This window comes from Rosa rugosa, chromosome 6, assembly GCF_958449725.1.
Source record: "Rosa rugosa chromosome 6, drRosRugo1.1, whole genome shotgun sequence".
Classification (NCBI taxonomy): Eukaryota; Viridiplantae; Streptophyta; class Magnoliopsida; order Rosales; family Rosaceae; genus Rosa; species Rosa rugosa.
Genome location: NC_084825.1, coordinates 41,839,837 through 41,864,457, shown reverse-complemented (window position 1 = coordinate 41,864,457; position 24,621 = coordinate 41,839,837). Strand labels below are relative to the sequence as shown.

General features: G+C 38.3%; 3 protein-coding genes across 5 annotated transcripts; 2 read left to right on the top strand and 1 right to left on the bottom strand.

The window, feature by feature from the left end:
* Positions 1-199: 199 nt before the first annotated feature.
* LOC133713994 (serine/threonine protein phosphatase 2A 57 kDa regulatory subunit B' beta isoform-like) lies at positions 200-3,455 on the top strand. Its single transcript, XM_062140011.1, has 2 exons — positions 200-1,555; positions 2,923-3,455. The coding sequence occupies exons 1-2, from the start codon at positions 506-508 to the stop codon at positions 3,247-3,249; spliced, it is 1,377 nt and encodes a 458-aa protein (XP_061995995.1). The 5' UTR covers positions 200-505; the 3' UTR covers positions 3,250-3,455.
* Positions 3,456-4,592: 1,137 nt separating this feature from the next.
* LOC133713993 (probable pectate lyase 18) lies at positions 4,593-9,605 on the bottom strand. 2 transcript variants are annotated; one of them, XM_062140010.1, is made up of 5 exons: positions 9,443-9,602; positions 9,049-9,345; positions 7,561-8,455; positions 6,795-7,000; positions 4,593-4,907 (listed from the first exon to the last, which is right to left on the bottom strand). In XM_062140010.1, exons 2-5 carry the CDS (start codon positions 9,183-9,185, stop codon positions 4,655-4,657), a joined length of 1,491 nt encoding a protein of 496 aa, XP_061995994.1. In that variant the 5' UTR covers positions 9,186-9,345; positions 9,443-9,602; the 3' UTR covers positions 4,593-4,654. The 2 variants fall into 2 exon arrangements, with proteins under 2 accessions (XP_061995994.1, XP_061995993.1); XM_062140009.1 differs by having other exon boundaries at positions 9,049-9,605.
* Positions 9,606-18,480: 8,875 nt separating this feature from the next.
* On the top strand, positions 18,481-21,539 carry LOC133716029 (SHUGOSHIN 1). Of its 2 annotated transcripts, none has more exons than XM_062142761.1 (12): positions 18,481-18,649; positions 19,189-19,361; positions 19,458-19,495; positions 19,588-19,696; positions 19,808-19,831; positions 19,944-20,012; positions 20,105-20,149; positions 20,252-20,345; positions 20,448-20,505; positions 20,613-20,699; positions 20,775-20,861; positions 20,956-21,539. In XM_062142761.1, the coding sequence occupies exons 1-12, from the start codon at positions 18,598-18,600 to the stop codon at positions 21,245-21,247; spliced, it is 1,128 nt and encodes a 375-aa protein (XP_061998745.1). In that variant the 5' UTR covers positions 18,481-18,597; the 3' UTR covers positions 21,248-21,539. The 2 variants fall into 2 exon arrangements, with proteins under 2 accessions (XP_061998745.1, XP_061998744.1); XM_062142760.1 differs by having other exon boundaries at positions 18,483-18,649; positions 20,953-21,537.
* Positions 21,540-24,621: the final 3,082 nt, after the last annotated feature.

Here is a 24,621-nt window from a genome sequence, read left to right as displayed (position 1 = left end):
GACTCTTCTATCATTAGGTACAGAGTCAGAGTAGAAGTCTGCAGTTATGGATGCTCAACTGTTTGATCTAATGAACTAGTATAATGCTCTTTTGAGTTGTGAAGTCCTAGGCATTCTGATCCAAGTATCCACTTCTTAGTTTGCTTAGTGATCTGTTTTTTTTTTTTTTTTTTACATTAGCCAAGTAGACATTACTATTCTTTTTGGTTATGTATGTCAGTCTACTTGGTGCTCAAAATAGCCAAGCTTTAGAATAGGGTAAAAGTAACTGACAGTTGCTGCAGATGAGTGAGAGCTACTACAAAAATAGTCTTCAACTTTTTGAACAGAAAGTCGAAAACTTTCCATTTCTGTCCACAACTCTCTCTCTCTCTCCCCTCTATTTTCTGCAATATTCTCTCATAATGATCTCCAAGTCTCTCTCTTTTTCCTATTCCCACTAAAAAAAAAACCCATCTTTTTTCTTCATCCTTCTCTCCGATTCCCTCTAGGGTTTTTCCATTCCATGCTCACCAAAATCATCAAACGCGGCCACCGCAAACCCTCCAAGCCCGACGACCCTTCCGACTCCAAACCCGACCCGCAACCCCCCGCCGCTCCGAACCCAATGGAACCCCTCCCCCTCTTCCAAAACGTCGCCTTTTCCGACCGCGCATCCCTCTTCCTCCGCAAGCTCCGCCTCTGCTCCTTCCTCTGCGACTTCTCCAACTCCGGCAAGTGGGCCCGCGAAATCGAGCTCAAGCGCCAAACCCTACTCGAGCTCGTCGACTTCATCGACTCCTCCGGCTGCCCCAAACTCCTCACCCCTCAATTGCAGGAAGACTTCATCCGCATGGTCTCCGTCAACCTCTTCCGCTGCCTCCCTCCGGCCTCCGACTCCGCCGACCTCGGCGACGACGACGAGCCCTACACGGAGCCCTCGTGGCCGCACCTCCAAATCGTCTACGAGCTTCTGCTGAGGTACATTGCTTCCTCCGAAACCGACGCCAAATTGGCCAAGCGCTTCATTGATCATATCTTTGTGCTGAGGTTAATGGAGCTCTTCGATTCCGAAGACCCGAGGGAACGAGACTATCTGAAAACGCTTCTGCATAGGATATATGGCAAGTTCATGGTGCACAGACCGTTTATAAGGAAGGCCATGAACAATGTGTTCTATAGGTTTATTTTCGAGACGCAGAGGCATTGTGGGATTGGGGAGTTGTTGGAGATTTTGGGGAGTATTATAAATGGGTTTGCTTTGCCAATGAAAGAGGAGCATAAGTTGTTCCTGGTCAGGGCACTTATTCCTCTGCATAAACCCAAGGGGTTTTGGGCATATCATCACCAGTTGGCCTATTGTATTATACAGTTTGTTGATAAGGATTATCATCTTGCGGAATTGGTGATCAGAGGGTTGTTGAAGTATTGGCCGGTTACTAATTGTCAGAAGGAGGTTCTGTTTCTTGCAGAGTTGGAAGAGGTTTTGGAGGCTACTCCGGCTTCGGAGTTCCAGAGGTGTATGCTGCCACTCTTTAGACAGATTGGACGATGCCTGACTAGCGCGCATTTCCAGGTGAATACAATGTGTTATATGCATGTGTTTTTGTTGGTAGTACTGTTAGATTATTTGTGCATTTGCAAGGCATCTTTAAGATAGGGTGTGATTTTGCTAAATTTTGATGTTCTTGTTGTTTTCTCCAGTAATCCTTTAAGCATTATTTTGTGAAAAGGAATTATATGATGAAAACGTATCATTAGTTTGTTACATCTGTCAAGATGAAATAAGTTTATAAGCTGATGCGGAACTCCCTGTCTAGTGTATTTGATTACTTCTACTTGGAGGGTTTTCTCTCTCCCTTCCATTGTTACTGTAAGACTGCTTAACATGATGGGAATGAATTCATGTAAATGTAATTTTGTAAAGACTATGTTGCTAATGAATAACTAATGCCAATGACCTGTACATTGTCCTTAAGTGGCCAATTCCTATGACTGGTATGCTATTCCAAGTTGGTCTGAATGCTTATGTTCGGCCATTTGTCAAAAGAATTGTTAAATTTTGTTTTGATGTTTCTATGCCTCTCTTTTGGACAACAGACTTAAGTAGTCTATGCATTGTTATTGTGTTTACTTTGCTGGCTGTATACGACGTTACTACTGCTTGGTGATCCCTTCTGATATGAGGAACTGTCTGATAAGAAGCAATAAACATGCTACTGTTAGTAAGTGGAATTAGTTCATGACAAGTTCTTTGAGTAGTCTTTAAGACTCAGTTGTCTCTCCATATGGCAAGTTTGTTACAACTATAGTAATTGATAAAGAAAAAGGTTTTGAGGTAGTTGTAAATGCTTAATTGCATCTACATTGGCAAGTTGGTAAAAAAAAAAAAAAGAGCAACCTTCTTTTTGAGTTTGCCTCGATCTTGCAGTTCAGCATGAAAGCTGGTAAGTGAATAGACCAATGAAGATAGGTTGTTTGGGATGTCATTTTTGCTTTAATGTCAGCGCTTGTAAAACTTTTATTTGAATCAGGATAGCTCTTACCCGCGGAGAGGGTTAGCCACCATCAAATAGCTTTGTGTACTGAGTGTGGTTTCAACCATGGTTTTTCTGCTTGGCAGTATCTAGCTTTCACAGTGTTCTCTCATCTCTAGTGGTTATATGTCAAGTGGATAAGTTAAAGCTTTGCTGTACTACTGCTTGGCAGTGTCTAGCTATCACATTGTTCTCTCATCTTTAGTGGATGCATCTCTAGTGGATAAGTTAAAGTTTTGCTGTACCACTGCTTATTCTGTTGTTGAAATCTAATGTACTTGTGCATCTTCCTTGAGACATCATGCAACAAAATCTCTTCTTAGCCATGATTTTGAAAGTATAATAAAAATGTTGTTGTACTTTAATTCTATTTGAATAGTGTTTCTAATATATAGTTCCTTGGCAGGTTGCCCAACAAGCTCTATACTTGTGGAACAGCGAGCACGTTGTAAATTTAATAGCTCAGAACCGGAATGTGATATTACCATTACTCTTTGACGCGTTAGAGAAGAACACGCAAGGTCACTGGAACCAGGGTATACACGATCTGACAGCCAATGTGCGAAAGATATTCCAGGAAATGGATTCCGAATTGTTTGAAGAGTGCCAGGAGCAATACGTAGAGAAAGTAACCAGGGCTAGAGTATTGGAAGAGCAACGAGAATTGACATGGAAGAAAATAGAGGCAGTCGCCGCAACTGCAGGGGCAGAGGATATGGTTTTGGTTAATTAATTAAATATATGACAGAAATAGCAAAATTTTCCACCTCGGTGGCTATTTTTTCCCCAAACTTGTTCCAATATCGAATTCCTATCAAGGCCATAACTTGGAACTTGAGACGGAGAAAATATAGATATTGTAGCAAGGTGTAATATAGATATTGATGTTTTGTTTTCCTGATTAGTTTATAAATGTCTTCTGGATTTGGTTGCCTTCAATTTGTCAAGCGAGGGATTCTTGTTGGGTTGCTCTACAATATTTTCTAATTCGAAAAGTCTATTTGTTAGGTTTCTTTATACATATATACCAAGTGACTATTCTTCTACTTAAATACACGAATACTCTCTATATTCCCATATGCGATGATGGAGATGGAGTCCTTGGGATCAGCAGAATTACGGTGGCGTCCTGGAAGAGCAAAGGTTTATCCATGGCCGGAAGACTAACCTTGATCCAGTCTGTAACTTCTTCCATTCCCACCTATGTTATGCAAGCTGCTAGGCCCCCTACTACTGTTTGTGGGGAGTCATCTACCACCCCTCTCTCAGATACTATTTCTTGTTTCTGACCAGGCAATCTTCATAGCTTTCTCGATACACATATAAGGGTATTCGAGAGATGGATAGATTTTGCAAAGTCGCGGCCTTAGGTGATGATCAGATAGGGAACAAGTCCGCTTTCGTACTGTACTATCATTGACAATGCTGGCAGATGCATCATAATCTACGATCGATACGAGCGATGACAAGAACCGGACTCTTATGTTCTACCAGTGAACTATTCGTTTCTTCTGTTTGCTTGTGTTTGACAAGATAGAAGAGGACCTGGAAGCTAATCAGAACTTGGTATGAAAGAAGATGAGGACCTGGAAGCTAATCAGAACTTGGTATGAAAGAAGAACTGGCCTCTCACAAGCGAGATATTCAAAGAGCAAAACAACAACAATTTTCTACGACACTGAGAGACATGCCATGTTAACCACATATAATAAAGGCACTAAAAATCAACGAAAACGGTCGATGCATAAGAAATCAAATAGCGAAGGCTATGAATTTGACATTCCATCCGAAATGGCCATATCAGGCTTATCAGCCAACCATATCCTATTCCTAGATTCTCTCCACAAAACTTTTCCTCCGTATATCTTTTTCAACATATCCACGTTTGCCTACCCAAAACTGAACCAATTAGACACCCTAGAACATAAGCTTTCCAAGTCGATTTTGCATGAAAGTCAAGATCCAATACCTGTGTAGTGATTAAACCCTGAAAAGAGCTAAAAGCTATGAGTCGATCGTACGAAGTTAAGAACCTATAATGTAGTTATGTAAAGCATATGGGCACCAACCAAGCAATCAAACTAATGGAGAAAGTTCTTTTCCTTTGTCTAATAATGATATTTCCGTTGAATCGAGTGTTATAATAATAATGTTAAGAATAATGGTAATGATAATACACCACCATGGCTGGTGGTAACATACAAAATTAAGATAATTAGAAGAGCCAACAAGATTGCGTTTGAAGATGATGATGGTTGAGCACTGTTCCCGAATATCATTCCAAAATAGTCGTCACCGCCGCTGGACCCTCCACTGCCGGTGTTGGTGGTACCATCGGTTACGGTCCCACCGCCGCTGTATCCAGGGTATGATTCGCTCCTACTACTGTCCCTACACAATGACAATACTAAATTAATAAAGTTAATGAATTGCATAGAGACATGAACGATGACATGTGATTTAGCAGAAGAATCCGCGTAAAATAATGGAACTGAAAATGAAGTTGCAACAGATTAAGATCCCATGACAAAGAGCTTGTTCCGAACAGTTATACTTGCCTGCATGAAGACGACCCTCATTAGCACTGGAAAATAAATGAACTTAGTAATGGAATTTTAATTTGGGAAGGAGTTGGTCTCACATGGGATAAGAGAGGGTAACATGGGGTGAGCTCACTTAATTTGGCAAACCTTTTTTCAAATTGCTAGAGTTGGATTTGCCATTTTAAGATGAAAGGATTGGTAAACATTGGTAGCGGAACAACCAGGGAAAAGTGAGATGAGAAATATATCGAAAACTTTGACAGATTGAGAAACGATCTCTATCTGAAAGTGTACAAAAACAGCTGGAGACCCTGTATGCACTACCAGTTTGTAGATGAGTTTCCCAGAGTGTGTTTGGTTATGAAAAAACAACATATCTATCTATCTGTTGGGAGCTTCCACTTAAATGAACTGCATGCATGGGAAGCATACTGTCACTATCCAGCAAGTTCAGGAATAAGAACAACAAAATAATATCCAGAGATTGAATCAAAGTCTCTTTCTTTTCCAGCTTAAGATTTACTCCACCTTTAGGAAAACTTACAAAACAGTGGTGCCAAGCTTAGGAACTCCCCACACCTTAACCCCAATACAACCAAATTGGATCTGTTTGTAACCCACAATCCCTTGACCCATGACCCGTGACCCATGGATAGTATAAAATGTTAACTCACTTGGGGAGACACCAACTAGGTCAGTAAAGCCCTTGGTCCAAGCATGGGCAAGTTGTCTAGTTCAATATAAAATATCTATCTGCGCGAGTTGGGGCCCACATATTTCTGAAAAATTGCAAAAAAGGACCCCACACTTACTGGCTTGAAAAAAGCAAATGCTGGGGAATAAAAACTGAGTCACCTTCCCAATGCAAAAAACACACCAATCCATGACCTGGGGTAGGGTCCCTATCTCCCCTCCTACACTATCCTACAGACTACAGTACCAGCCATTCCCCCCCCCCCCCCCCCCCCCACAAGAAGCCCTACTTGCAACTTTTTCAACCTTTTCTCTTTACAGTTTACACACCCATGCACTCCTTGTATCACATCACAAACTCCCTAAACACTGTCGACAATGGCAATCTCCCACGCCACAAAGACAAACCTACCCCTTGTACAACCCTACTCTGAGCTACACTCCCATCAAACACAATGGGCAAATGTGACATTCAGGGTAGGTATTATACTATAAACCCCATTATCTATAATAGTAATCTAGGCTGGAGCTGAAGCTCTCTGTTTTCCACATCCTTTGCCCCATTTTTTAAGGTGATTTTTCAGTCCATCCAGGCAGGGGGTCAAATTAGTCAAACCACAACAAACAAACACACAAAGAAACAACCAAATGCTATAAACAAATAATGGGTGGGATATACTTAATCTAATCCCAAGATCATAAATTTAAAATTAGAACAAAGAAAAGAAAATAAAACACAGATTTATATAAGAATGGACAAAGCATAACTGGAAAGACAAAAAAGACTAGACTAGCACCAGTGAGAACTGTAAGGCTGCAGTGTCAGCACATATGTTCATCACGTGAACCCATGAAAAAAGCTACCATCTTTTCACTCTTCACGCCTATTTTATTGCTAAAATCCAGCACAGTGTGTCCTAAAGTCCCTAAAGAATCAATCTTTTTTATTAGAATTAGAATTAGATTTGCGCTCAATATGACAGTTAGGACGCGACAGGTAATACAGTTGGAGGGGGCAGAATCGTAAAAGCAAAGAACATACCTTGGGTCGCCGAAGACACCGGCGGTGACGGTGAGGCGGTCAATGAGACCCACCGACTTGGGCTCGAGGCTTGAGGCCTTAGCGTACTGGGTGCTCATGCCCGCACCTGATGGCACGAAGAAGGCTCCATTTACCATTATGTCCCCCTCCGTTCTCCAGTTCCAGTCCGCCCAATCCCCTTCGTTCGTGTCCACGCGCTTTGTCACCTGTGTTGTTCACAGCTCATGGTCAGTAAAACTCACTCACTAAGTCACTAGTCACTACTCTCAACGGCCACCAAGTCGTGTCAAAAATATACAGCTATAAAAAATGCTCCCTGTCAGCCACTACAGACTAAAGTCTCTGTCACTAGCGCCATTTTTTATTTATTCAATGTCCTTTCAATTTTCAACCTAAAAGCGCGTGAAAATCAACTCCACGCGCCGCCATTGGACCCCGAACACAAAAAAGAAACATCACAGCCCCATTTCATAACTAGTGTTTAGGGTCATTGTCACGAATAAGGTCGACTCGGAAGCGCGAGAGAGAAAAAGCGCCACCAATAACAACACCGATAATGTAATAATGCACACCCATTTTATCCAATAACTATTTCGGACCATGTCAAAAACGAAAGAAAAGGCCCAGATGGTGCGCGTGAACAACACGCGCCGCCGAGAGCGAGTGAGAACGAGGGGATCACATGGGGAATCCGGTCTCTGACATACGTCAAAAAGCGTTCGTTAATTCCAAACCAAAGGTAAGTGAAGTAAAATTACGATTTTACCTCCTTGGCGTTCTGGTTCACCGGAGCAGTGTACCGATTGCCCTGGCTGTTAATGGTGGGGTTGGCGCTGCCGCCGATGGCGTACATCTCCCACTGCGTGAAGTCATTGTTCACCACGTGAATATACCCGAGCCTGCACCGAGGCATACGCTGCACCAGCGCCTCCCCGAAGTGGTTGAACGCAATCGTCACCTGCATCCCGGTGTCCGGCGAGTACTTATCGTTGTGGCCGAGAAGCATCACCTCGTCGTGGTGCGCAAAGTGGTTGTTGGAAATCGTGATCCCGGTGGACCCCATTATGGCGTCGATGAGTCCGTCGGCGCAGTACGACAGGGAGCAGTGGTCGATCCAAATTTTGCGGGCGCTGAAGAGGGAGATGCCGTCGCCGTCGGACTTCCCGCGCCAGCCGACGTGGGTGGGGCTGGAGGCGATGTTGGTGTTGCCGGCGGGCTTGCAGTGGTGGACGTGAATGTTGTGGATGATGATGTTGGAGACGTACTGGAGGGTTATGCATCCGCCGCCGGTGACGTGGACGCTGGCGCCGCGGCCGTCGATGGTCTTGAAGCTGTTGACGATGAGCTCGACTTTGAGCTTGATGGTCATGTCGGCGGAGAAGATGATCCAGAGGGGCTCGGTTTGGATCACGGCGTGGCGGAGAGTGCCCGGAGTTGGGTTGGCGGGGTCGCGGTCGGAGGAGTCGGTGACGATGTAGATCTGGCCGCCTTTGCCGCCCATGGCGTCTTGGCCGAACCCGATGCCGCAGTCGGCGAGCTTCTGGCGGTCGTCGGCCCAGTTGGAGCCGCAGCGCCAGCAGTCGTCGATGGGGTTGCCGACGGCGCATTGCTGGTCCTTGAGGGACAGCATTTCGCGCCGGGAAAGGGAGGCATTGACTCTCCTGTGAAAAAAGAACAGAGTAAGAAACAGAGGAAAACAGAGTGGAGTGAGGGGAATGGGGATAATGTAGATGAAATTGGAGATGCTGGGGTCAAATTTTTTGTGGGGGAAGATTGAAATGGTTGATTAATGGAGAAAACGAGATGAAGTGAGGAAATCTAGTTGGGATCTTTTTTTTTAAAAAAAAAAAAAATTGTGTTGAGTGCGTTTCAAAAGCAGAGTGGCCCAGGGCATCAACACTGAAATGTGCAAGAGGCAGAAAGCGATTTGAGCTGCGGATGACCTAATAATTGAAAATGGAGGCAATGCTTTTTGTAAAACTGGTAAAGAAGCAAAACCCAGATGAGATTTTGGGTGGTTAAAGATCGAAATGCATGAACAATGGACGAAAAGATCAGAGCTTTGAAGATATTTTTGATTTAGTGCTTTAGAAACACAATGGCCCATGGCATTAAATCTGAAATGTGGAAAACCCAGACAGCGATCTGAGCTGTTGAGGACCTCATAGTTGAAAATGGCAGCAACCCAATTTGCAAAACTCAAAAAGAAGCAAAACATCTGGGTTTTGGGCATAAATGGTTTGGGACTCCTTACCTTTGTACTTCTTGAGCCACAGCTTCAGGGTAGGGGTGTTGATGAGGGAGGGTGAGGTTGAGGTTTAGAGAAGCTAAGGTGAGGGAACAGAGAGAGCTCAAGAGGCATATTAAGAGAATGCAGGTGGTAGGAAGCATCCTTGAAGAGACAATAATGAGGGGAAGAGGCAAAGGGTGTTTGTTGTTGGTGTCTTTATGCCTCTTCTTCCTCTGTAGAAAAGACTCTTCTTTGACACTAATGTCTTTGCTTCTTCAATGGCCACCCACCCAGTAAAACAACACCAACAAACTTAGGAAGCTGCAAAATTGGGAAAATGTGAGGTGGGTTTACACAAATAAACCAGGATTATAATAATGAGAGTTGCAATAATTTATATAGGGAAAATTTGGGGTACTTTTCTGCATAGGGACATGAAGAAGATTGGGTAGGCTGGGTTGCGGCTCAGCAATAGCTTTGGCCTCGAGTTGAGGAGGAGTAGGAGAGATAATGAGTCTCTCTCTCTCTCTCTCTAAGTTTCCCTTGCACACACTTTCAGTCACTCACATTCTTACCTTGTACCTTAATTTAGGGATTGATATAAATTGTTGCAAAAGGTGAAAAATTTAGAAAGAAAAGGGGAATAGCTTATCCAAAATGCTAAAAGACCCTTATTTCTTTACTACTCTTTCTTGTTCTCTAAAACTGGATTTGCCTGCGGATTAAGATTCTTTGCTGAAAGGTATGAATGTTCTTGTTCTAAGTTCTAACTTATAAACCTCCTTCAGGTGTGGGCAACAACTCTCTATGCATTTGGTGTGATTAGGAGGTAATCAAGATTGCAGTTTTCAGTAATTTTGTTATGGTCAAGTGAAAGCGGAGTCGCCCTGCAGTTATAAAGTGCGGTGTCCCTTTCCTAAAAGAGAAGCAGCCGGACGACCATAAGAAAAAAGATATCTTGAAATCTTTTCCTTGATAAATGAATTGTGAAAAATTAATAAATATGTATTAGAATGATTGGAAAAAGTGATCAAAGTGAGATAAAATGCCCATTGGGTGACTAAAGTGATTGACAGTGTAATAGTTGAATGACCAAAGTGATATATTTGAAACTTGAATGACCAAAGTGTCGAATAAGTCATAATTGAGTGACCATTTGTGGAATTATCCCTTTTTAGATCTAACAATTGACAAACCACTCTCATTCACCTTGTATCGACACAATTTATACCAAAACCTTATAAACCCATAGGTAAGGTCTCATTTTTCCCATGTGGGATGTATATATTCTCAACACGCCCCCGCACGTGTGGCAAATTTTCAATCCATACACGTGAACAACTTTGGGTGACGTGGAGCCCATGTGGCCGTGAGGCATGCACACGTGAGATAACCCGCTCTGATACCATGATAGAATACTAGCACATCATATGAAAAACTTGAGGAACACAATGAAAGAACTTCTAGTAATGATCAATATAAACTCAGAACACAATCATATTACAAACAATCACACTCTTTTCTCTCTTTCTTTATCTCTCAATTACAACAATCTCTCTTTATCTCTTAATTACAATGATCTCTCACTTCTTCGCTAAGTTCACTCTCTTATTCACACATAAAATGGAACCAGTAACCTCCCTTTTTTTTTTTTGTTTGAAAGGGTAACCTCCCTTTTTATATATACCAGATTAATAACTTCCCTGTTTAACCGACTCCAATCTTCAACAGATATTGCCATCTGGCATAACAGATAGCACCATACAGTTACATCTAACAAAAAAATCACAAATGAATCCACATAAGCACAACTTACTAACGTGAATTTATGATTAGTTATAGTTGTTACAAAGTGCAGGGTCTAATTGCCTCAACTATTTCATCAAAATCAAAAATGAGCAACTCATAAAATTCAACTGGATCATCCAAATTAGACAACCCCAAATATAAGATGAACAACAACTGCATCAATAACAAATTTCTTTGTACAACGTATTGAAAATGCCAGTCCTTATCGAAAGGAATGAGCTTGATAGGTACAGTCAATGGGCAATGCATTGGAATTGTCTGAATTGGTGTATGGTGAGCCACTTTATGCCACTTCCAGTGACTATATAGCTCCCTCATGCTCCTGCCTTCAACCTTCTTCCCAGCTATGTGCCTCTTTACTGCTTTGGAACAAGAACAACCCGGCAACTTGTAGACAATCCTACACCATCGATCGTAATTAGTTCTTCACAGGTCTTTGTGAAATTAATCTACTAAAGATTAAGAAGATTTGAAAAGTCTTTTGTAGTCATGAATTCACACATTAAGCAAACTAAGGCCTAGTTTGGTGTAGCTGTGCTTTTTAAATAATCAATTTTAGTTGTGCTGGGAGAATAATCGGCTTACAAATTAAGTGGCTGAGCGCTTGGCAAAATATGCTTTTAAAAGTGTTGTGAGTACAAAAAGTAGTGTTTAAGTGTTTGGTAAACTTTAATACAAATGTTGGGAGTGCATAAAATGACCAAAGTCAATCATCTTTTAAAAGCCCAGCTTATAGAAGCATGGTATTTGCAGCTTCCATAAGTTGCATAGGAAAGTGTGAGATTGCACTTTAAGTTGCTGGCTTTTGTTTTACCAAACAGAAATAGCTGCTTAAATTATTTTATAAGTCACAATCTCACAATCACCTCGGAGTCAAACTAGGCTAAATGTCTTGTTTTTCTAGAAAGTGCAAAGTTAAATTTAATTTTGTACTTAGAGCAACTCCAACAGTTTCTCTATAATTTTTTTATTATAGGGAAGCAAAAGTCAAAGCTTTCCATAATTTTTCTTCTCCAACTCTAAGAGCAACTCCAACAGATTCCCTATATTTTGATTTTTCCCTATTTTGGGGAAAAATGAGCCTCTTTTGCTCCAACAGATTTCCTATAACTATCCCTATTTTAGAGATAATGAGGAAAGAGAAAATCAAATTCCCTAAATTTACAGCAATCTCTAAAATTTAAGAAAGAATTATGGAAATTTTAGAGATTACTGTAAAATAGAGAATTTGTTGGAGTTGGAGAAGAAAAAAAGGCTAAAGCTTTGACTTTTACTTCCCTATAATACAGAAATGATAGGGAAACTGTTGGAGTTGCTCTAATAGATTCTCTATTTTACAGTAATCTCTAAAATCTTAATAATTATTTCTTAAAATTGTAGAGATTGCTGTAAATTAAAGAAGTTTTGTTTTATCTTTCCTCACCATCCCTAAAATGGGGATAGTTATAAAATAATCTGTTGGAGCAAAAAAGACTCATTTTTCTCTAAAATAAAGAAAAATCAAAATATAGAAAAACTGTTGGAGTTGCTCTTATATCTAAAACTACATCGTCGCAAGTAAAATTTAGTTTGAGTCTAAGCATTAGGTGGCATAATCCTATGAATCAGCGACTTAATTATTAACACACTACTCTTCAGCCTAATATTATTTTTGGATAAAAGTCTAAAACAAAGTGATTTTATAGCTACATGTATAATCAACACTGAAGAATAACACAGTACAATATTTCCCTTTCAAGTATTGCATTATAAAATATAACTCATGGAATAAAGCCTTGCTATCCTTGCAATCATGTTGGAATAGGCTGATTAATTAGCTCGACACCGGGAATATTTGGCATGTTGGACATTCTTGATGATCCTAAATAACACCGTGAAAAAATGCATGCATATAGTATATGAATTATTAAATCAAGCATTGCAAAATTATCTATATATATCTAGCAGGTTGGTGTATTTATTGATGTGTACTATTTTATCATTACTCGGACCGACCTGTTCTCCTGAATACTAGTTTTGTTTGTTAATGCAATTTTCAATTTCAAATATGGAGATTCAAGCAGGTCGGTAGAGATTGATTCCCTTTATTTTCATACCATTGTTTGTATACAATATGGAACATATATTTTATACCCTCTTGTTTTCCCTGAATAATTGCTAGTTAATTCTAAAAAAAAAAAAAAGAATAATTGCTAGCTGATAAATATATATATCTAGCTGTTGCTTATGTGATATATGCTGTGACTTGTGAGGAGCCCAAAGGTCCTATCTATTGGGTCAAAAATATATACAAATATATATTTTGTGCATATATGAATAATGCTATGCAGAATAGAGATAAGATGGTGATCGGAAAGATGATGACATGAGCAAAGTCAGCCATGCATATATGATTCGCAGTGATGGCTATATATACCTAATACCTGGACGTCTCATGGATGCTAGCTGCAGAAAAGACTACGTGCTCGAGTTCATTCTAAAAAAGAATGCCGGCAACTTCTTTCATATATATATTTTTTTAAGCTGATTTCGTAAATTAATTCTATTAAACTTCGGAAAATATCATCCGACATTCAGTAATCAGTATTGAGTATGTGATTCTTTTGTATGAACTTAGTCGGGTGTCTTCACAAACAATTCTTTTCATTGCTAGGGTTTAGGATTATCTTCATTAATTAGTTATATGTTGGTCTCACAAATTGACAATTATGAGTCAAGTTAAGTGAGCTTGAACTATGATAACGACTAGGGCAGCCAGTGCAGCGGCCTCGATCAGTACTGATGCGCGCATGCATGCATCGAAAACAAAAAGTCTAGCTAATTAATTATTTTTATCACAAGTAATTAACTTTATTTTTCATTGAAAATCTTACGTCATAAAGATGGAGATAATACGAAATTTATTCGAAAAAGCTGACTTTAAGAGACAAAATGAGTAAAGGATCCTATACTGAGAAAGAGTGTAGATGAAGAAAATGCATACTTTATATCCGATTCCGTATTTAAATTTTAAAGCTAAGCTTTTTAGTTAGGTTTTCGTCCTCGATCGTCTTATTTATTTTTGTTTACTATTTAGCTATAGTATATACAAGCAAAAGAAAATGCTTCTTTTGAATAATTGCTTTTCGTGATCAAATAGGAGAAGACGTTTTTCTTTTTATAAAGATAGAATATAGCTCAATCTAATTACATCAAGGAAGGCTACTTTTAATTTTTCTACTTATACACGTATACAAACCATTATTATGTTGTTATCATTCTACTTTCGTTTTCTTTTCCAATCCCAAAATTGCGGAAATATTCAACTCATATTCACATTACCTTAATCACCTCTTGGAATTATGTTGACTTAAAATGAAAACTCATAGCAGTGTACCCCAGATGTTACATTTAGCTGATTAGAAAATGCATGTGATCAATGTATAGAGATAGTGTTATTAAGCTGATCTCGACAGGAAAAACGTCGTTATTGCTTTGTCGTTGATAATAAGAGCCTAAGGGGGCATGCATCCTAAGAACCTTACATGAAACTATCCAATAACAAGCAGATAGAAATGTAAGTGAGAGTAGCTGAAGAAAATGGGGTCAAATATTTATCACTAATTTGACAATGGATGATTACACATGTATTATATGAACTTTCTTAGTCTTACTCCTAAGATATAGATTATTTTCTCTACATTCATTCACCTGTTATTCTATGTACTACATTTTATTAGATCTAACTTTCCATCATTCCTAGTTAAAAGAACAGAAGAAAAAAGATAAGTAGGTACGTGATCATTCTTATTACCACTCAAGTCGATCTTTTGGATAAAATCTCACTCTCCTAACATGTTTGGACCTGAATTGAGGACAATATATATTGATACTGTGTCATTAATCATAGACGTCTAAGTGAGCAACGTTTCTTTCATGTTTACGATTCCTCATACCACACACACACACTTGGGAGTGCATGAAAAAGGTTGAAATTTTTTAGTTTTCATGCCTGCAACCCTTTGTCATAAAACCACCTTCGTGGGTTAAAATAAAAGTTCGATGAGGACTATTAAAACAAATGTGCATTTTATTGGATGCAAGTAAAACCCTTATATAGCTTTTTTTTTTTTGAATCAAGCCCATAGGGCAAAATAGTATATTCATCACAAGCCAGAATAGGCCATTACATACCCTTCCGCTATCATTTAAGGACATAGACAGACAAGAAGGTAGTGGTAGTATCCACAATGGTACGTAGAAATAGACACACTCATTATACATTTCAGATCGTAAAGAGAGCGGATATCCTCATTCGATACTACTCCAGAGATGCTAAAGAGACATAGAGTGCACATCAGTGCCTAGCTAGTTTCCTAATACAAGGAATTATTGTAATTTAGATAAAACTAAAAAACATAGGGTTGGGCCTAGGTCCTAAACCCTAGCCCAAATAAAAACATTGGACTAGGGCAGAAACCCAGCCCAACAATTTGCAGCCCAACATGGTAGTCCGCAAGAAATTCACCCCAGGCCCATCAAACCAGTTCGGGCCAGTCAGCCTGCTTCTCCCATCCCCGTCGTACAACACCGTCCGGCAAGATCCGTCCGACCCACGTCGCCTGATCCACGTTGCTACGCTTTGCACTATATAGCTTGAGACGTACTCAATCAATGTTTATTGTATGGATACAATTTTGGGTTTAATCATAAAAAGAAAAATGCAATTTTGGTTTTGGGATAATTAAAGATTAATGTGCAAGTTAATACTTGTATTTGTCTTGATAGGAAGAAAAGGTACGATCCATTGTGTTGAGATAGAGAAAGGAAAAGCCGAAGATTACTGGCTTTCTGAGGCTTATAGCTTTCTTCTTTTGAATATTGAAAATCTCTCTCTTTTGCAATTTTGCATATATATGACTCATACAAAGCTTCTTTCCCATGAAATTAAGGAGAAAACAAACTGCTTTTCAAGCCAAGCCACATAATAAAACACAAAAACAAAGCTTTACGACAAATTGATTAACTTATGAAATGGATTATTTTTGAGTTAGGAAAAGAAGGAATAGTCGAATAGAAGCCTTTTGTGGGATGATCGAAAGTCGAAACTGTCCGCCTTTTGAAGTGGGAAGATTCTAAAACCAACGAGGCAAGGAAAGAAAATGTCATGCTCGGAGAATTGGGATAGATCCCCAAAAATTTCGATTATACAATAATAGTCTTGATTATCCAAGTTGGCCACAATAAAGCAAGCTAGAGTCAAATTGAGGTTAAGATTCTTTGGCCCACGAGGTGACTTTATGACCAACCATGTCTTGCAAATGCCTTCCCCATTTGTGCGTATTGCACACTTGGGCAATAACTGAGTATTTTTATTTTTGATACAATTTGTTCGATCTAGCTTGGACGGGTGCTAGATGCATTAGTAAGCTAAAATGTTTTATAGGTACAATTCACATTCAGTTAGTAAGACGTGTTTTGGAGTGGAAATAAAAAACAAACTATAGAGGCGGAGTGAAAGTGGACAATAAACTGAGCTATGATTGTATAGTATCAGAGCCTATTTCGCTTAAAGTGTAGGGTGTTTCTAAATGTACCCAGCAAAATTCTTAATGCACCCAGCAAATTAATTGATATTTAAATATGCTTTTAAATATTGAATTCAACCCAACAAGTTTCCCAAAATACCCACATCTTTAACAAAACTATGCACCCAACACAAACAATCCCATAATTCCTAGCGTTCTTCACCAGCATCACTCTTCCCACAAGACAATGGTTTTGATGTAATGGTCAGGTGAGGCTGGTTTCGTTTAATTGGGTGTGTATTTGAGAGAAGAAAAGGGTATGGAAATGGTCCAATTCAACAATCTTAGCTTTAGAAACTTTTTTGGTTCTTTCATGCCCATGAATCCATGATTGTCTAATCGCTCCATTCTCTGCTCTTTCATTCATCTGTAGGGATGTCGACAAGCGAATAACATCTCTTCCATAGATTCGGGAGTTTGGAGAATACATTGTCGAACTGAAGCTTCATCCAAAAGTGAGTGCTAAAGTACTGGTGATTGTTTATGCTAATCAAGGATGCAACTTCCAGACTCATATTTGGAAGCCGACTTGGATGGCCAAAATGAAGTTATGATGTATTTTTGCAAGATGTCCATGATCAAGGTACTATGAGCATCAAATATTAGAATGGGTAGCAATCTATGGTGGCTGTAGTGAAATGCACTGAAAAAACGTCATACGCTTAGCTAGAACTACAAAGAAGTCTTTTGGCTACTGTAATTGTTGGATCTGGATGTCTATCTTATTATAACGAGTTCATAGGCCTCCTTTCATAATAGGATTAACAGCCGTAATCCCATCTTTCCTCCCTTATTGCAATTTGTTTTTTTTTTTTTTGAAGGGTTGCGATTTGCATATACAGTTTGCTGGGTACATGTAATTTGTTTGGGTGGGTATTTTAGGAATAATTGCTGGGTTTAATTATAAATTTTGAATATAAATAAATTGCTGGGTACATTTAGAAAGACCCAAAGTGTATTGACGAGGATGTAGTGACAGATGTAGTGCTGAAATTTTCTTTAGTTTCGTATAAGTGTGGTATCGCGTTTAGATAACATTTTCGCTCTTCATGTGTATCCTATGCAGATGAAAAAACTCTTTATTCACTTATCACCAATCGGTGAGCTGTGATTTGTTGGTAAATTATTCTAACATTGTATAAGTCATTAGTTCGATTCTCATTGACATATGTAAATGTGGGGCGGGCTAGATGTTTTTTTTTTTTTTTTTAAACCTATCACAATTTTACAGAATTAATGACAAACTTAGACCAAATAAAATTAATCAACTCAATAAACACTTAATCGGAAACTGAAAACAAATATATACTTCAACGTAATATAAAACACAAGAACAGTAAATCACAATTACTCCATATAATAAGTTAACAACTACAATCATGGGGAACACTCCGAACACACTATAACTCTAAAGTTTAAACTTCTACGGTGCGTTTGGATGAGAAAATTATAAAATCCGTAGGAATTTATAAATGATGGAATCTTTAACTCCATCAATCTAAAATTCCATTAATTGCAATTTCTGTTGTTTAGTTGCATCTATTTAGGATTTGAAATGTCTAATAAATTAAGAAAGTTTAAAACAAATAAAAAGATAAAATAGAAAGAAGTCTTGGTTTGGAAATAAAAATTGAATACTGCAAAGGAATTCGTAAATGACACCTATTTTGGTGGAAATTGAAGTGAAGAATTTAAATAATGAATTCCTTCATTTTTTTCCACAGAGAAATTTAAAATTTCCAATCTGATAATGCCAAACGAGGGAATTGGCTTTTAGGAATTATGAAATCTTCACTTTCAATTAAATTCCATCATTTTTTCCCTCATCCAAACACACTCCTAAAGTCTCAAAAGAAAACTCTCAACATCACAAAACTAGGATTAGGCCCAACATAATCCACTTAATACACTTTAGACATTCCAAAGTCCACACAAAAAGGAGGATAGGTTAGGATCAGCCAAACCATAGGTCTGGACCATCCTTACCGGCTTCAAAAGAGGTTAGGATCAGCTTGGGAATCTCCCGAGCCTCTCACCTAAATTTACGATTCTACCCTCACTGTAGTCTCTCTCTTTCCCTCCTTATTTCAATTTCCACCGACACCGACGACGCTAAGCTTCTCTATCACACATCTCAGAGCTACTGAGATTTTAGAGAGAGAGGCTCCGGCCGGCGGAGGAGAGCTAGGGTTTGGCCATGGACGCTTTCGTGTTTGATGAATCGGAGAACAGCGGAGCTGGAGCTGGAGGTAAAAATTCCTCTCATTTTGATTTCTTCAAAGAATTTAGTTTTTCATTTTCTTATATCTGGTTCGTCGTTTCGGTCGTTTTTAGGTTAATAGAAATCAAGAACGTGCTTAATTTCGTGTTAACTGAATGAAATTAGCGTTTGATTTTGTGGAATGGATTTAGGGGTTAGGGTTTTTGACGAAACTGTGGTGCTGATTGGGGCTTTATGTAGCTAGGGTTTGTTGTGGTTCTGAGAAGCTTGTGATATCCATTTGTGTTTTCAGGATTAAGTTTCTGTTGAATACGGCACGAATTTGTGGGAGATTGAGATAGAAAGTCTAGTTATGCACTGTGTTTGATTGCTTAGGAAATGAGAGGAAAGTAATGAAATTTAGTTACTTTGACCGGTAGAGCTATTTGGCTTAGTCTGGGGGAGCTTTCTGTAATTCGGAAACTTTTTTCTACTTCTGTATTGGTTTATTGGGCAGCTGATTTGGAATGTGGCTAGTTTATAAGGTTAGGCTGTGTTGAATGATTATGAATTTGGTGTTGGTGTCAGGGACTAAAACTAAAAAGGAGAAGAAGGCAAAGGGATGTTTAGTTGGAAGTGCAAGGAAGACGCTTGGTGATATAAGTAACATTCAGCAGCGGCCAAATAAGCAAGCTATCCAGCATGTGAACCAGCAATTCGATTCACTTACTACGAAGAAGTATGTTGAGAATCTAACCAAGGTGTGTTCCTAGTTTCTACTCTTTCGGTTCATCTCTGAAGTATCTGTAATTATGTAGTTGGTTGAGCTTAATTGGGGTTTTTGAATCTGTTCTCAGGAAAATGTGGCACTGATGAAACTTCTTTCAGACAGAAAGTATCCTTTGTGATTGATTTTGTTCGTTAAGCATTTATCTCTGGTAGATGTTTTCTGATTTAGGTCTGGACTTTTTCCTTAATAGTTGGCAGTAAAGTCATTGAATTGAGCAGAACAGAGTTAGAGAACTTGAGATCCCATCTTGAGAAAGTACAGCAACAGAATTCTCAACTTGCCCATGCAAACAGCCAGATGTTGGCGGTATGCTGTAGCACGTTTTATTTGTTGATTTTTTTTCTTTTCAGAAATTCCAAGATGACTGATAACTTGTATCAACCATTCTTGTATTAATATTCTTCTTCAATTTTGTAGGAAGTCACTTCAAGTCGAGATAGGGTAAGTTAAGTTTCTGCTGCTGAAGTTGGAACAGTGCTAATTTCCCTTTACCTTCTATATTATATTTAAGTGAATTGACATGAATCAACAACCATTTCTTGTGTCTTTTCAGCTAAGGATACTTCAACATGCACTTGGATGCCAAAATGCCTTGCTCAAAGTGAGGAAAGTGGAGGAAAAGGTCAGTTTGGCTACTTTTGACTTCATCAGTGTATAAGTCCAAACGGTAATCAGATTAGACTTTGTTGCTGAAATCTAAACCCTGTAATGTAGGAGAACGCCAAACGAGTAAGAAATCAAAATACGACAAATGAGAAGGTACTTATGCAGATATCCTATGTGATTGCTTAATGAATTCGGAAGGTGTGGTATGTTTGTTAACCTCATGTAATCTTTACATAATTTATTTCAATACTTCAGGTACATTCAGCTAAGTGTGTTGAGCCAGGGGAATCCTCACAAGCTGTCAAGGAACATTTTAATACGAACAGGAAACGCCAACCACAAAATCTAGGTAATAATAATAAAAAGACATTCTATTTGAATTTTTGGTGCCTCCTTTTACCAACTGTTTCACATATACTGACCAAGAAAGAATTGTTTCCTTTGCATGCAGCATTGGGCCCTCCTATTGTTGAAGTAGTCCAAAACAACGAGAAGGCTGACAACAAAAGGTTTTTTTTCTTTTGTCCATCTTTACTTTCTTTAGTTGTACATGTTTGCTGTGGAATTTCACTTTACATGTGCTGATGTGCATCTATGGGTTCCCAAATCCCAATAGACGCTTGAGAAGACAATCTGCAATCTTTGAAACCGAAGACCAGGAAACAACTGAAGACTCGTTTGAGATTAAAGATGACAATAAAAGGTATTTTAATTCACTTTACGCAATCATGTGTTTTCAGTGAGTTTTCACTTTATTGTGCATTATGGTTTCCTACAGACGGTTGAGAAGGCAATTGGCAAGTGCTAAAACTGAAGAACTACAAGCAACTGAAGACTTGTCTGAGAGTAAAAATGAGAACAAAAGGTTTATTACCGTGTGTTTAATTGCTCTCTGCAAGTACATGTTTTCAGTGAGTTTTCACTTTATTTACATGTGCTTTGTGGTTTCTGAATAGAAGTTTGAGAAGGCAATCTGCAAGGTTTAAAACTGAAGAGCCAGAAGTAACTAAAGAAACAAAAGTTACTGAGGACTTATCTGAGATCAATGATGATAATTTTCCTGTTTCTCTTTTGCATAATGATGGGGTTCATGAAAGTGATTCAACATGTCCATTAGTAAAAAACGAGGATGGGGGAAGATCTGAAGAACAAGAATTTCAAAGATCATCTATAAGGCCACTGCGCCGAGCAGCTGAGAAGGTTAAGTCATACAAGGAAATTCCAATTAATGTGAAGATGCGCCAAGGTTAAGTCATTCTCAAATTAACACGACATTATTCTGCAGCAGAGAAAGTAAATAGGCAATGTCCATGTCCTGTGTTATGTGCTTTTTAGTGTAGCTGCATTATGCTACTACTTCCTTTCCAGGACAGATGCTTCTAACGATGTAAAGATTGAAGATGATAGTTGATAGATGATTTGTTCATTCATAATATTGAAACAAGCTAAGCACTGATAACACAACTCAGTTGTTATACATCTGAGTCAGATTTTCTATTATCTCCTGTCTTTTTTTTTTTTATAAGAGTCTCTCTCTCTCTCTCTCTCTCTGATGATTGTTTATTGCTAATCTGTTCCATTGGTTACCCGGAAAGGATATTACTTTTTTTCAATTGCTTATAGTGATGTGTAGTACATTCTCAAAAAACATAGTGATGTGTAGTAATCTGGATGTGTTTCACTGTGAAAGCTAGAATTTTGTGATTTAATGGCATTGATCTCTTTCGTGTTTGAAGAAATTAAAGTGGATATGTTTTACTCTTATAAGCATCTCCTTAAGTTGGTTCCAGATATTCAAATTCAAGGTGCATGTAATTGTATTCTGAGCTTCTTTGTTTTTTGTTTTTGTTTTAAACGCTCTTGTTGTAGAAATTAATTTTCTTCTACTTGAATTACATCTGAGCTACTTTGGTTATTTCCAGCCTTTAACAGATAGAAACTTCAGGACATTGATGCCTTACCATAGTATTCATGCTACAGGATGAAGACATTCCTCGTGTTTATAATGCAAAATTTTGTAAGTGATTCTTATGTTGCAAACTGCAAAGGAATGTAAGCACATCTGAGGCGATTATCAAGCATGGTAGGTCTTAGGAATGATGACATCATCTTGAGGTTTTCTGTATCGCTTGATGTGATCTTTATTCTGTATCGTATTTGATGCACACAAACAGTTGACAATGTAGCTGGAACTAGCTGAACAAAGGAAGCTACAAAAGACCAGGTAGTGTAGGCCACTGTAATTCTGCCAGAAGTCCTATGTTATACAATAATTAGGGACCTGGGTTTTACCTGAACTGTTAAACTGATTAACAGTTCATGCATTTTCTTATGGTTGTTTTGAGCTGTTCATACTAGTGGAACGTGTCGAAGTTATGCTGTAAATGCAGTAAATAACTGCAGTTAGTTTGGTTGAGTTTGCTTGAAGAACCCCTGTTAATGCTTGACAACTTGAAGTAGCTGTAAAATCTGTTTGATTAGTACTTTAGGAGTTACCTTTCTACAGTTATAAAGGAAACACAAAAAGTATAATCCCTGTATCAGCATCTAGCCTACGCCCGTTGTTTCGTTTTTAACAATAATTTCAATTATGACATAGCAGAATATTGTTGTCTATTGGTCTTTAAAGATAAGATTCTGTAGGTTCATGACTGAAGCACCGGGCTACCTAGAATTATTTGTAAGAACTTCTTTCTTTGCATGTGCAGATCCTAGTGGCAATCTCAATAATAACAAAAATTGCAGCTTCTTGATTAGTACTGCGATCTCAGTCAAAAATAGTTTCCAGATTGGAATATCTCTTTCCCATTTCTTCAATCCAGGAAGCTGTTTCGAAAGCGGATAACAATGTATATCATACTTGATAGTTGAACCGAATAAATGAAATATCGAGAACTATTAAATAAAAGTTTGTATACCATGTTAGACAATCACCGAACTTTTACGAGCGAACCGAACTATTAAATAAAAGTTTGTATACCATGTTAGACAATCACCGAACTTTTGCGAGCGATCTTCAACGTAATGTTACGAGAATGTGAGGCTATGGCCCAGCACCGATCACTTTCTCGTTCTCACATGCAAAAGAGAAGCAAATGACAAAAGAGGTCGATTCTTACATCATAATCATCCTCTACAACTCCAATGCCGCGTTAGTGCACGAAGGAAATTGGGAAACAGAGAAAGTATAAATTAAGTGACCAACTAGAGAAAAACAAGCTTGGATTTGACAATAAGTTTGCTTTAGGCCTTTAGTTTAGAATTGTGAGTACCCTCTTGACTTACACAAAGCATGTTTTAAACCATGAATGCTATTTCAAAAGATATCCTACAGAGATTGGTTTAAGTAATATTAGACCATGTTAGTTTTCACATCTCAAAATTGCTCCAATATATGTGTGAGAATCTAACCCATGCTAACAGGTTGCAAACGTAGGATTCAAGTTCATAATCTTCTAGATTTGGAAATAGAGAATTCCTTAATCGTAATATAAAGAAATATCACTAGTTTTATACATATAATACTCTTAACTTCTACGTTATTTCTAATATTAAAAAGAGAGATATGAAAACTAATTATTGTTCGTTCTATGTGTGCATGTGAATGTAGATTGAAGCATATGGATGAGGTTTTAAAGATGGTGGACTCATCATTATACGAAGACGCGCAGGTTGGACTATTTTCCAATTTAACAAATAGGAATTGGGAAGCCATTTTTGCTTTTATCTTTTCAAAGAATGGATGGGAACTTGTTACCCTAAAGAGGATCTCTAGGACCCACCATTACCTCCTTTTGCCCATTGTATCTGACGATCTTTTATGCTCCCTTCTCTGACTGTAAATATGAACTAGGAACTAGGAAGACGCAGTAGATATGCATGCACACATTGTCACATGTTCAGGATTATGACGTAAAAATGACATAAAGCGTTGCGATTTCTACCATCTAGATTGAAGGTTAAATTATTGTTAGAAATGAAAATGTTAATAATACGAGTGCAAATTATTTTTAGTCATTAATGAGTGCAAACTCATTGTTTATCATTCAAACATCGTAAAAAATTCAAATTTTTAATGTAAATGTATTAAGAATATTTATCCAATCATTCCGTTTCATTAAGGAATATTAAAATCCAACTCGAACCTAATTTTAATAGGATGTTGATAATCCAACAAATCCCCACAGCCTAATATTTTTCTGGATCTGTTACTATAAGACAAATACAACCTAATCCATACAAAATATTCGTGATTATCATGGCCGCAACTTCTTGATTTAAATACTGTTACTAGTTAGTAGAATCAAACTTTGAGGCTTGAGCAATGGTGTGGCAAGTGAAAGAGACAATACTAAATCCTGTCAAGTCTACTATAACAGCACATGCATACATGATACATATACATAACCCATCAAATTTTCCTCCTGAAGAGTCAAAAAGAACACCTGAGCTAAACTTTAAAGAAAACAAAGTGATATAGATCATATGGCTTTAATCATTCATCAAACATGACTTTTCCTTTTAGGCTGAATTTGTGAATGTAGTACAATAGAATTTTTTATTTTGAGATTGTAGTTAGCTATAGCTATGTAATCGGTAGTAAATATGGTACATGTGCAATGTGT

Excerpts from the sequence above, each read along its gene's own strand:
- LOC133716029 (XM_062142760.1), top strand. The coding sequence starts at position 18,598 with ATGGACGCTTTCGTGTTTGATGAATCGGAGAACAGCGGAGCTGGAGCT. Across the intron at positions 19,832-19,943 it reads TCACTTCAAGTCGAGATAGG|CTAAGGATACTTCAACATGC; the intron begins GTAAGTTAAGTT and ends GTGTCTTTTCAG. Across the intron at positions 20,150-20,251 it reads AAAATACGACAAATGAGAAG|GTACATTCAGCTAAGTGTGT; the intron begins GTACTTATGCAG and ends TCAATACTTCAG.
- LOC133713993 (XM_062140009.1), bottom strand. The coding sequence starts at position 9,185 with ATGCTTCCTACCACCTGCATTCTCTTAATATGCCTCTTGAGCTCTCTC. Across the intron at positions 8,456-9,048 it reads GTGGCTCAAGAAGTACAAAG|GAGAGTCAATGCCTCCCTTT; the intron begins GTAAGGAGTCCC and ends CTTTTTTCACAG. Across the intron at positions 4,908-6,794 it reads GGTGTCTTCGGCGACCCAAG|GGACAGTAGTAGGAGCGAAT; the intron begins GTATGTTCTTTG and ends GTCATTGTGTAG.
- LOC133713994 (XM_062140011.1), top strand. The coding sequence starts at position 506 with ATGCTCACCAAAATCATCAAACGCGGCCACCGCAAACCCTCCAAGCCC. Across the intron at positions 1,556-2,922 it reads TGACTAGCGCGCATTTCCAG|GTTGCCCAACAAGCTCTATA; the intron begins GTGAATACAATG and ends GTTCCTTGGCAG.